The 13,760-nt window shown below is 30.5% G+C and overlaps 1 protein-coding gene across 1 annotated transcript in view; it reads left to right on the top strand.

Annotated features, from left to right (window-relative positions):
• The window catches only part of LOTGIDRAFT_117664 (hypothetical protein), a gene marked incomplete at both ends in the record, with an annotated part of 36,426 nt that overhangs the window by 12,792 nt on the left and 9,874 nt on the right, over positions 1-13,760 (top strand). Inside the window, 4 exons of the mRNA XM_009055946.1 lie at positions 7,721-7,843; positions 11,632-11,697; positions 12,226-12,384; positions 12,909-12,995. Of these exons, the coding sequence (XP_009054194.1) occupies positions 7,721-7,843; positions 11,632-11,697; positions 12,226-12,384; positions 12,909-12,995 (435 nt within the window). The remainder of the gene's footprint in view (positions 1-7,720; positions 7,844-11,631; positions 11,698-12,225; positions 12,385-12,908; positions 12,996-13,760) is intronic.

Raw genomic sequence — 13,760 nt, 5'->3', positions numbered from 1 at the left:
TATATGAGAAACCTGCAGTCATGGACATTTTAGCTCTTGAAGGTCAAAACAAGTCACTTATGGAGATGAAAATTACAATTCACATGCTTAAGACTTATTTCATGAAACTAAGGATTCTTACTTGATTGTAGACATACTGGAGATCACCAAAACGTAGTTGTTCAACTTCAATTAAACATTAAACTTTGGTTCTTCTCAGTAGTGAACTGTGGTGATTTAGGCTGCCGCTCAGAAAAGATTCCATACATTGTATTGATAACTCAAATTTAACTAAAATTCATAAGTTTAGTGTCTTTAAAAGAAGAGAAGGATGTTTCACTTGAATAAACAAACATTGCAACATAATTGCACCTAGAGATTTTAGACGCCAAGTTTGACTTGAGATTTGTTAATTTGAAACAAAGGTGTAGACAGTTTCCTCTCTAGAAAACAATCAAATTGTCAGCCTCAAAATAAATTTGACAGTTGTTACATTTATTCATGCATAAAATAATCATTTTAGAGTGTATTTAGTTTAACATAGCCTTGATTTATGTATATGTACTGGTATGTCATATAGATTTTCATTTTTACATGTGAAAAGCATTAACATCATTTTAAGGTGACCCAGAAGCAGTGAGTCACAAGCCAGCTTCCTAAGATGAGGGATACAAATAGGGAGAAGACAAAATGAGGGGACAGACTGAATTGAAAAGTCTGTGGAGGTGTCATGGTGTCAAGCCTCTCATGTGGCGTTTCAGAGGGTTTCCCAGGAAAATTTTTGAAAAATTGATTGATTTGGTGCAATCTGACATTTCTGGCCAAAAAGTATCAAAATCGGTTTTTTTTAATTTGTACTCCCACTGGTACCACCACTGCTCAGAAGACAAATTTAATCATAATAAAACAGATTAAATTGACTTTTTCTATGATAGTAGTTAAATAGTAATGTATTTTTGATGCAAAGGCTATGAAATTGTCATTCTGTTTTGCTTCTGATTAGGCTAAAGAAAATTTTAATGAATATAGGATATTTCCAATGAACCTTTTAAGAATAGATGATTAAAACTGAACTAAAAAAAAAAGAATTTGCATCTTGCATGTATTTGTTAAAACAGTAATCTGATGTAGATTGTGGTAAAGATGTATTGTGATAGTATCTATAAACTATGGATATGACTGTTAGGTATATGTTAACAGTAGATGTAGGATTATGATATACTGTATTATCTACCAATATTATACTCTCAATATTTCTATTACCTACAGGTATTTCACCCAATTAGTCTCATAGTTATACTTATATTGTTAGCTTTATTCTAATAATTCATATTGGGCTTTTATAGAATATAGTCTTGTCTACTCTTTAAATAATGAATATACCAAGTAAGCTTATATAGACTCTTTAAATGGGATGGCAAGTTGATGTCGCTAATCTCAAAGGTCCTTATGTGATTAGGAATATTTTGCGATTAGTGACCTCATTAAACACTTTAATTCAGTGGAATTGCAGGAACAACTGGAAATGTGCAAATTGAAGCTAACAGTATCCCTGATACACATTAAAAATTTTGTAAACCTCTTTACAATCTCTTGAACCTTGCTTAGGATGGTCGCTAAGAATTATATATTTGAAATGTAAACAGTAATTTAAAGGGTGTAAATATGATATTTATAACAGCAATGTAACAGAAGGTGTGACAGTTACATTGTTATCATCTATCTTGTCTATTGTTATTTTTCTTGGTTTGGTGTAAAAACTGTAAAAAGATAAGGTAATGTGATGTAACTAGAGTATCCCCACCATTTTTAATCATTTTTAAAAGATAATTTATACTGTCTTGTATTATATTATTTATTATGTATTTAATCTAAGAATGAAATCTTACTTTATTATCTGCCTGCCTCATGGAAACATGAGATTAACTTAACACTTTATAGGTGCATAGAGTTTCAGATAAAATGGATGTTTGATATTGTTATGCAAACTTGTACATATAAAATCTGAAACTGGACAGTTTATTTATTTCATAAACATATCCAAAGTTTTATGCTAAGTTAATTCTGCTTTTCAGTTTGCTGACTCTTGATACCAACATAAATTGAATTGGTTAGTTTAAGATTGTGACACCAACCGTTATTGGGATTAGTCAGTGAAAGCATATAGATAGATAATGAGACTTGTATTGCGGGACCTGGTTTGAATCCCCATCATGGGAAGGGCATTTCTGATGGCATGTCCAGTGCCTTTTTATAGATTGCCCTGTGTTAACTAATCGACCAATAGTTAGTAATATGTAATAGTAGTAATATGTAATAATAGTAATTATTATTAAAAATATATATCAAGGGTAGTAAGAAATTCAAATATATCTTCAAACAGATCAGGTCTGTATATCACAAGTGAAATGAGATTTGTTTAAAATAGGATTAAACATGCAACAACATGCCTTAACTGTATTCAATGCGTAGGGATTAAAAGTAAATAAGTCTTAAATTGAATGGATTAACTTGAAGGTGAAATTAAACTAATCTTTTGTAAAGCCTGTCAAATCACACCACACACGATTTCGTTTCTTTTGTAAATTTGTAGACAAACCACCCTTTTATAGAACAAATTTATATTCATTATAAACAAAATGGAATTCACATGTATATCTATTGATTTTTACCTAAAGTTAATTTCAACTGACGGCATGAGATTTGTGTTTTTGCTAGACATGCAGTTTATGGAAATCAATTTTAGATTTTAAACATCCCACACATTAAATTAGGAATATATTGTAAATAATATACTAATATTGCAATGCTGAATCATGGAAATGATTACAAATAACACAATATATATGCAAAATCCCAAAATGTTATTGCTAAACCATTGAAACATCATGATAATATGACCAGACATTCACAAATGACTTCAAGTGCTTATGAAAGTTGTCTGAAAATGTCTCTTAAGTGAATTTTATATTTAAAGAGATCAATATTTTAAAAGAGCAAATGTAATGAGTACATAATTTTCAAACACGAATTCCCTTAGAAATACCCTCTGAAGAATCAAAGATCTGGAGCTGACAAATTAATTCACTGACTGATACTAATATACTTAATGAAATAAAGGATTGTAAAATAAATCAATTCTTCAACTGTCAGTTGTTTGTTTCAAAGTCACAATTCTTGCTTTCTAATTGAACTGGTTGCCACTGACTTTAGAATTTAATGTCCTGGAATGTCATAATAGTTAAACCCCTACTATTAAACTGTGACAAATTATAATAGAAGTTCAATTAAAAGGATCACAGTCATAAGTGAAATTGGTCATAAAATGGCTTTAAGAACATTGCTCCCTGTAAGATAGTTAATGGAGCGTTGCTATGTTTATGACATGGAGAAATATTCATGTATAAAATGTCATCACATAACATGCTATTATTGAAATTTTTCACATATTTTCTAATAATATGATTTGAAGAAACCAGATCCCATGTTAGCCCTCCCTCTATCATTATCATCTAATAATGGCCCTTTTCAACTTGATTCATTAGTCCAAAATGGTGGAATGTCACACTTGAAGTAAACTCTTTAATATTGGAGGAACTTTTTGTGTAGAGCGTGTTAGTGATCATTTTTCATGAAATAATACTGGTTTGAAGCATTTAATATCTATATTGACACACTATAGACAGATTAATGTGAGATTTTCTCAAATCATGTTCATCAACACTGCTTTAAGTGAGATCTTGACGAAGTCAGAGATAAGTAGTCAGTAAGGTGTAAAAATGTAAACAGAAAACTTATTTCAATCCCAAGTTTTTTTAATCCTGAATTTTTTTAAGTAGGCCTAAAATGATGTCAATTCTGAACTACAAAGGTCATTTCCCTCATAAATGACAAAACACATGGAGCCATTGTGTCGTCAAGTAGGATTATATAAAAGAAATTTGAATACAGATCTAATTTTTAAAATAAATACCTGGATAGTGGAAAATTATGATTGACAGTTATTTGTCATGTTTATTAACTAGAAATATAGAAAATTGATAAAAATTGACTTAGATTTATCTATATTGATATATGGGATATGTGTGGTGTAGGTCACGACATTTGGCGTCTGTCAGTAGTAATTTGATTGACAAACAGTCAGAATTTGACAAGGTTTCGCAGTTGTTATGAAAGATTTCCAATCACTTTTCCTTTAGAAACATTTCACACTTGGAAACATGGCATACATCTTAGATTTGCTTTTCTTAGTGTTCAAGACCTTCAATTTCATTTTCCTGAATAGATAGATGGCCTGCTTGACCATTCCACACTGACTTCAACTAACTTAACTTAGCTATTCTGATTGTATTTTGTTTCATCTTCTCTTTACTGGAAAATAAAACTTAATTTTGAAGACAAATATTTTTCTTGTTGTCTTTTCATATAAGTGCTATCAGTTGTTTAACTTGTGAAATTAGTGGGAGTCAAAGTTTACTCTACATTCTCAATTCATTCATTGATCTTGCTGTGAAATTTTGCCAGTTTCTTAAAATTTCATTTCCTGAATAGACATTTCATTAGTTTTAAGTGTATCTTTGTGAGTGAAGTCTCTCAAGGGTATCAGAAAATAAATCTATCACTTACAGATAAAATGACATGATGAAGACTAGGAAAGAATGGGATTTAGATAAAGCTATTTTCGCTCTATGTTAAGTCTAATTAATGAGATAGTTAAGCTATGATTGATACTGAGTGGGCCAAAAAATTTTTTCCTACATTTGATGTTGTATTGTGCATTTGGTGATTTTGATCAACTAGATGTCAAGAATCTATATAAGAAAAAATAGTTGTCTCGATGTTAGTGTTTTGGTCCTGCAAGTTGTCTTTTAGACAAGTTACAGGAAATTACAGGAAAAATGATTTCCAGATGATTATAAAAGAATGAAGTGACCTATGTGTATTATTCTAATATCATATACATAATTTTATTATATCTATTATTATATATACACCTACATAACACAATTTGTGTCAGTTTTTTCTCTTCACTGATTATATGATACAGTTTGATCTGTCATCAATATTTATAATAACATCTTATTTCATCTCATCATGTGTTTTCTTCACTAACAATCTTCATGATCTGGTGTTGCTGATTTCATTCATACCTTATATGTATATATACTTCAAGACAATGATTGTGAATTGACACAAATATCAAGTAATGGTCAAATAAGCATGACTTACATTAGGTGTACCTACCTCCACCTAGTCCCTTGAAGTTTTCTAAGAAAACAGCTTTAAATGATCTTTCTGATACTCCTTATGGTTTTTCTTTCAAAAACTTTGATTCGAATACACTTACATCTTGTGTGGCCCTTTTGTCTTTTTTTTAGAATGTATTCTGTTCTTTAGTTATTCAGTCTTAAATGTGTAACGTCATCTGGGATTCTGTAGTGCAGTTGATTAGAGTGTTGGTCCTTGTTGAGCAAATGGTGGCTGTTGGTTCAATTCTTGATAGGCATAATTCCAGTTGACCCAGCTGTAATTGGGAACAGATAATCCGGGAAAGGATCCTTAACTTTTTCTTTTTCTTACATCTCAAATCTCATGCCTCTCTGCAACTAGGTTTACCAATTGACATCCCATTCAGCTCATCCATGTCAAAGTAGCTTTTAAACTTCTATTGTGGTAAAAATAATTATATTTGATGAAAAAAACTGCCTAATATTATTGTAAGTGTGTATCAATGCAATGGTATGTAAATTGCTGCAGATAAACTAGTATATTTGTGGTTGGTTTGACCTCATAATACTAAATTACCACAGGTATGTTACTCTATATTGGCTAAATGGGCAGAGGAATTTTTACACATAGATGATAAAAGAGGTGGTTTATATTAAATACAGTTTACTGACAAATTACCTGATGCTTTCTAAAGGCTATTGATGGTTAATTGGTGAAATACATTGAAACCTCCATGATAAAATCTAACAAAGGATATCTTTTCCCAGGGATCAAGTTCAACACCTATTTATGGTTACTAGAATGTTGCAGTCTGCTTCAGATGATCAACTGATAACATTTGAGTACATAACCTAAGTTTCCTTTTGAAATGTATTTTTAAATAGGAAATTAAGTAATAGCATGAATTTACGTCTTACTGTCCATGTACTGTATCACCTTCCTTCTACATGCTTCCTCCTTTCTCACTCAGATCATACATATTCAACATGTTATAAGTCAAGTACTCTTGAGGTCCAGACTTCAATCATTTCAGAACTTTCATTCCTGTGAATGATGCAGGTCAGAAGGACTGACATTGAAAATCACCTAATTGTTTGAATTGCTTGGTAATTTGAGGCCACACATATTGCAAGTAAAAATCTTATTGCACACTGCATATTATTTCCAGCCTAATTTTGTCTCTCAGATCCCTGGTGCATTCAGGTGAAAGATACATTTTTCACACACTAACATTGATTAAAGAAAATTTAAAGTGTCATTATTTTTGTGAAAATTGCAAGTTAAAGTGTTAGAACACAAACATTGTCAAAGAAATGCAATAAGTTGAACATATTTTGCATGTCAGCTGAGAACCTTTCAAGCCTCTTGACAACATTATTAACCAAAATACACTTCTTGCCTGTTCTTAAATAAATATTTGTTAAAACCTTTTCAAAATGCATATCTTTTAAATGAATTGATCAAACATGCCATATTAAATCTAAATTTAAAGTGAAATTCTGTTTATGGAAGTAAGTAAAGACAAGATTTATTACAAAAGATTTAAGTGTTGTAAATTGTAGAAGGTTTTTCTCCTCAAACATTAGAAAGGATTATCTAGAGTGGATTAACTATATCTTATAACATTAGCCTTGTATTTATTTTGTGGGTGTACAGTAGTTCACAAGACAGTTAAACACTTTTAAAAACTATCGTAACGGTACTGAAGCATGTCATGTAGTGTTGGCTCTTTATCGTTAAATTTCAAATTTGAATTTCAAATAGTATCTTTTATCTATTTACTATATAGTCATTCATTATACACTTATATCATAATGATATTGAAAATAGGGCCATTAAATATTAGTTCCGGGTAAAATTAAAATCTCTCAAGATAAGAATATAATCCCCAAAAACAATATTTAGAAATTTAAATTAAAGAAAAGTAGACATTGGTTCTAATTATCATGCAGATTTCAGGTCATCTGATGTCAAATATTACAAGACCTCATATCCTAAAGAATATGTCATAGTTAGATTGACATGTTAAATAGATGACATGTGTCACTGATGCTAGTTATGTCTTTTATTTATGACTTTTTATCTCTTAAATACATGCAGTTGTTTAACAGTTGTTAGTATATGATTTAGACCAATCCCAGTTTACCTGCTGTAAAAATTGTTTCTTGTATCTTTATCCACTGTTTTTACAACCACATAGTATCCTGAATCAACAAACAACACAGTATATTTCCTTGCCAATTTCAAAATATCGCTTATTTTCTTGTATGAAAGTTAGAAGAGGTATAGCATTCTCACTCCATGGATATCACTGAACATCTAACTGATATTCAGCTCCATCGGGACTATATCACAAAATAAAGGGTTTGAAGAAATTTCAGTTTCATTAGAACTGAATTCAACTAGGTTTAACTAATCAAATTAGTTTATTTTGTCAAAAAACAGATTTTATCTTATTTCATTTACTGTTTGCAAAATCTTTATTTAATTTATATTTTTGTGTATATTTCAGTTATGTACCCATCACCTATCTTCCAGACAAGATACACGTCATTATAAAGCTGTATGTAGAGCCTTAGTTACAGAAGCTCAGGAATTAATTAGTTTTCTTGATAAAATATCAACTGGTCAGCAGGTAAGATGTCAATTGATTCTTTCTATCTTATCATTGTCAATAGTGGAACAGAGCATGGTTACTCTTCTCCACAATGTCAAGCTGTTACGTATACAGCCAATCAGAGGCCTCGACAGAAAGTCAGTCAACACAAAACCATGTCTGAGGCCTTTCTGTTTAAGGATCTGATCGCCGTATTGGCCAAACATCCATGATATAGGAAAGGTGGCTATTGGTTCAAGGTATAAGTACAAGGCTCGTAATAGCTTGGCATAGAGAAGATGATGTCAACTTCTTTAGATAGGACTATCCAGCTTTTCATACAGTTGATATAGAATTTCAGTAGAATTTGTAGATCAGAGTAAGAATGTTGTACAAGTTTGAACAGTTTTCTATTGTACTGTACAGCAAGGATTTAGTATAATCTATGACTAAACAACCTACAATATTCTTCATGATGTACTATTTTTGTTTGTAAGTTTGTACCTACTTGAAGACATCATGACACTAAAATAGTACCACTAACTAACTATAATATAATCATAGTCTACAGTTAATACTTGGCAGTCTGACAAACATTCCAACACAATTTGGTGCATTTGCATTTTCATTGTTTGAGTTGGTTGATGTTATTATTAAAAGGGAACAACTCACTCCATGATACTCCAAAAATCTTACTTTCTTTATGTGTGTTGTTTTTTCATGTTTTGGGTATATGTGCAACTAAATCATTTGAAAAAGTTTGCATCTGTATTAATAGTAGTCAGATTTCAGAATTTTCATATTTTTTTGATTTCCTAAATTTTATAAGCACTTTTTCTCATAACTGAAGGAATTTTCAATAGCAGGAAATATTTAGAGATTAGTCATCAATATTATAACAATAAAGAATGCTTGACAGAATATAATATCACCCATGTTTATTAATTTCTCAGTTGTTGGCTCTGTATCAATTTATCCTCTATATACTCATAAATGAATATGCATAGAGACCACAATCAATATGAATTAATTGAATTTTAATAATAATAGCATGGTGTCAGTTATAATGATGTTAATGTTATTTTTATTCAGCTTGTTTTATTACAAATCAATGGCTAGAATATGATAGAATAACAAGTGATATAAATTTTCTATCTATTTTCTCTGGCCTTTTTTCAATTACAACTAACTGCACTTTCAGTGGCAAATTTCATGGACATTTGTTTTCAATTTTTGCAACAAAAGCCAATTTGTATTTTGTTTTATTGTTCATCTAGAATAGAATATGTTTTGTATATTAGGTTCATCCACCATTTTATTCGTATAATCTGTAGTTTACAAATATACTTCCTTGACAAGATAAAATAAAATCCTGTGAAAAAATCTCCTGACCTTATATCTTCTTTGATTTGTTCAGGGAATGATTTAAATTTAAACCATTTCAAATAAACAGAAAGCACTAGTCTACCGTCAACATAGTCTATATAAAAGGAACTTCAAACGTTGACTATAAACTTATGTCAATGTTGAATTTTGGTCAGTTGGAAAGATTTTCTAAATTCTAACACTGGACTTTTCAAGTAGAGAGTTTCACACTACTGTAACGTTTGGGCTAGGATTAGGATGTCCATTTTCACAGTGTATTGCTAGTGATATTGATGGGTCCCCGTACATCCCATGTTCAATAAAATGTTTAGAGGTCAAGCACATTGTGTGTTGATGGCAGTCAACTGTGAAATTCCCCCAAATATCCACTGGTCAAACTGCTACTGACCATGCATATTGAAAACCATCTACTCTCTTCATTTTTTGTACATTTACCAAGTTTGGTTATTCCAACCTTTTTTTTTTATTGACATGCCATTGGTTTGAATGCTTACTTCTAACTGCAATAAACTATTAAGTTTTAATCTATTTATTATTTCATTATGATTGTTTACTTCTTAGAACTTTACCTTGTCTTATATATTATATATAACATACTAAATATCAATTGAAGAAGGAAAAAAAGACGTGTATGACTCATGATCAGATAAAATTTTACAAATTCTAATTAAATTTGATTTATTTCAAAACAATGGTATCAAAAATAGACAGTGTTTCAATCTAGAGCAATTTCATCAACACTCTGTGTGTTTTTACCAATAGTCCATCATCATAGGTCATTGCCCTAAATAGTACATTACCTCGAAACCATGTTCCTTTTAACCTATTAATTAAATCCCTTTATATTATAGTACTATAAAAGTATAATAGTATTAAGAATATCCTTATCTTAGAATTATATATACCAATAAATTTAGTAAGTTAAGTGAGTATTTTAGTGTCCATTTAATATGCTTCACTTAGTGGTCAAATGGTACTTGTGACATTTTGTTTGAATTAAGCAAATGAGAACGATTCACACATGGCATATTGCTTGCTCTAGTTCACAAGGGTTAATTGAGTTTTTAACTGACACCAATAAGTGTAGTGTTAATCTGTAAGGAAGGGTGGAACTTCCTGCTTCCTGGTAATTCATCATGGAAATTGTCTCAGCATAATAAGATTTAGAATCTCAATGATGAAAGTTTGTTTGTTATATGTACATTCATGGCTCAAATTTTCCTGTCTTTCTTACGACCATTCCATATTTTGAATTCATATCATTCCTATTCTTTGCTTACATTAATTTCAGAGTAAGAGCAATGTAATAGCTCAGTGGGAACACCATATACTTAGTTGTTTATAAAATTTCTGATTCTGTAGGCAGGGAATAGTAACTATATTATTATTAATTTATGCTGCCAGGTTACAATGCTGTACATAGTACTGAAGTGACCCAAAATTTGAAAACTACTCTAATTCAATAGCCACCCCTTAACAATCTTTTTTTATTTTATTAGGCTTCTGAAATACTTGAGATTATTGAGTAGATATTGTGATGATTAAACATGATTTGTTAAGGGTTGTATTGATAATAGAATATTAGATTTCTAATTTACCTGACATTCTTTATAAATACCAGTACTCACAAATATTGACTTGTCAATTGACAGAGAATCTTTTCAAGCCCAGTCATTTTTCTGGATATTTTTTTTTTAAAATTCAAATGATTTGAATTTTGATGACTTATTCTCTCTGAAACAAGGAAATGTTTCCAAATTCATTGTTTTTTCTCTAAAGGTTTGCTTGTTTATTTCAACTTGGATTCAAAGGCATTTCATTGCAATCCAAACAAACAGAAGCTTCCTTTGAGAAACTGACCAACACCTTCACCAACACAATGATCACCTGCATGTCACAGTTTCCAAACTCTGATTGAGTTTTTACCAAGGTCAACCTTAAAAATCAACAATATTTGGAGCAAAAAAGGCCCCAGACTTTTACATCAGATTTAAAAATGGTCTTGAATTTCTAGGGCGTGTTATAAATATGTTAATAATAAAAATGTGAATAACAAATTTAGGAATCATCTGTTAGTTTGGTAGTTAATTATTAAATTGATCAGAATAATTAGGTTATATCGAATATTGTTATATTATTTATTATAATTATTTAAATATTCATTTCATACTTCATTGATTTTGATTCTATCTTACTTACATTCTGTTTTTTGACAAATTACACACACACACACACACACACATGGTACATGATACATCAAATAATGCTGCATTAAAAATCAAAAAGTTAATCTTCGACTATCTTCCAGTTTCACAGCCTCACCACCTTTGTATCACAATTCAATTATTATGAGAGTGTCCCACATCTGTCAAATATTGACATCTAAGTAAGAGTGATATCAGGTTATCTGTTGTTAACTAGTATATTATTTATAATTTTAGAATCTATCAAATCAATCAAGAGATAATGATAGTCGTGCTCTTGATGATCTGGAGAGCAGTGATTGGGTAAGTACTTAATAACTTTTATTTGACATAGATCTAGACGCCTAGTTGACAGCTTATTGTTCCTGCCCATATTTATGTCTCTTTTAGAAAGATTAACAGTTTTTAGTCAGGAATTTAATTTGGCCGACATTCTTAAAAACAAAGATTTTGACTGACAAAAAGCAAAAACATTTGATTGATAGGGAATGTCCTATACTATAGTCTAAAATGACTGTTTTGATTGACCTTATAACATATTTCTCAAAACCTTTAAAATAATTTTTATTAATTATTCAGAACCCAATAAATCTTCATGAATATCATATTTCAAAAATGGTAGATAATACAATACAGGAATTATTTATTTACATCATTATTCTGTGTTTACCTGTTAGAACTATTTATAGCATATTGGGTGTGTGGTGCCAATTTTTGACCTGTAAGCAATTTTCTGACATTGTTATCACATGAGGTTAACTGTTCAAGGTGGTACCAGGCTTAGAATAAGTGGATATTTTTTAAATCTCTATGTATATTTGATAATTTTAGGCGCGATTATGGGTACAGATTATGCGACAGTTACGACAAGGGGTGAGATTAAAGAAGGTTGAACATGTGAATTTTCCACCAGTAGAATATGAATTGACTCCGTTTGAGATATTGTTAGAAGATATCAGATCTCGGAGATACGCCCTCCATAAAATTATGGTAAGTAATAATTTGAATTTCAATATATTATGCATGTTATCACTGTCTATCAAGTCTGCCATCTTTTAGCCTTCAAACTAAAACATTGGTTATGACTTCAACTGTGTTGATATTTAATTGAATTTGGTGTTGATTTGATAGAAGCTACTAAATGAGCTTTTGTAATCTGGAGCAAATTTAATTTATCATGGAAACATGGCTTTGACTTGGTTTCAAATGGTTATGCCATTTTATGTGATATTCTATTATTGTTAAGCATAGGAGATAGATTGTTTACAAGTTGATGTGATGTGATCTCACCATTCTTAGCATGAAACTTGGACACATTTCTCATGCATTAATGATACAGTTAATACGATGTGATGTTACACCCTTCTCTTATTCATTAATGATGCATAATGTATAATGTGATGCTGTGATGAAGCCTGTTGTCATGGATTAATAATACATTGTGTGCAGTGTGCTTTAGTTGCATGATGTCTATATTGTTATACTAATTCATTTCTGCATGTTCCTTCTACTAGATTAATGGTGAATTACCTCAAAAAGTCAAAACAGACGCTCATAATGTGATATTAGATTTTATCCGTTCCAGACCCCCATTAAAAAAGGTATGCTAATTTATGTTTTTTTCTGTAAAATTGTACCTAAGACTTACAATTTTGTGGACATTTTGTTTTCATACTTTTCTTACATTGTGTGTCAGCTGTTTTCAGAAAAACTGAAATTCTGTCTAAATGCATTTCCCAGAACAACAATGTTACCTTGAACAACAATCACCAGAAGTCTAAACAATGCAAAATTGTAAAATTTTATGTCGTTTTGTGAAAGTAGGTAAATAAATTCTCTCTACTTATGAAAGTGATGTCATAGTTTACAAGGAAGTAATGGTCAGATAGCTGATTAGTATTATTGGATTGTAGCAATATTTGAAATCAATAGTTACCCTTAATGCCTACAATAGCAGAATGCTTTGTAGCTACATGCAGTATTATTGTTGACATATGATTGAAAATGTAGTCTGTTTATTTGAAGGTAGTGTTTACCTTGATTAGTAACTACATGTTTCTAAATATTGGTCCAGATAAACATGGAATCATGCTGAGCATCTGAAACACACTGTTGACAATACCCTTGACTGTTAGTAGTGTTTGGTTTTAAAATTCTTTTCAACAGTTTGTGAAATAAAATAGTTTTTTTTTTGTCCGATTTGTTACTGAAATACTAGTATTATTCACTGCATGTTTTTCTAAGCTTTCAATAAGCTTGATTTATTTTTGAGAAATAGATTCTTTAAACATATTTGTTTGTTCTCAATAATATGTTTGGTCACACTTAAACCTATTTGTGGTCAAAGCTGAACAATTTGTTCTAAT

The sequence above is a fragment of the Lottia gigantea genome, assembly GCF_000327385.1.
Source record: "Lottia gigantea unplaced genomic scaffold LOTGIsca_26, whole genome shotgun sequence".
Classification (NCBI taxonomy): domain Eukaryota; kingdom Metazoa; phylum Mollusca; class Gastropoda; family Lottiidae; genus Lottia; species Lottia gigantea.
Note: the sequence above shows the minus strand (reverse complement) of the source record. Positions and strands in the feature narration are given on the sequence as shown.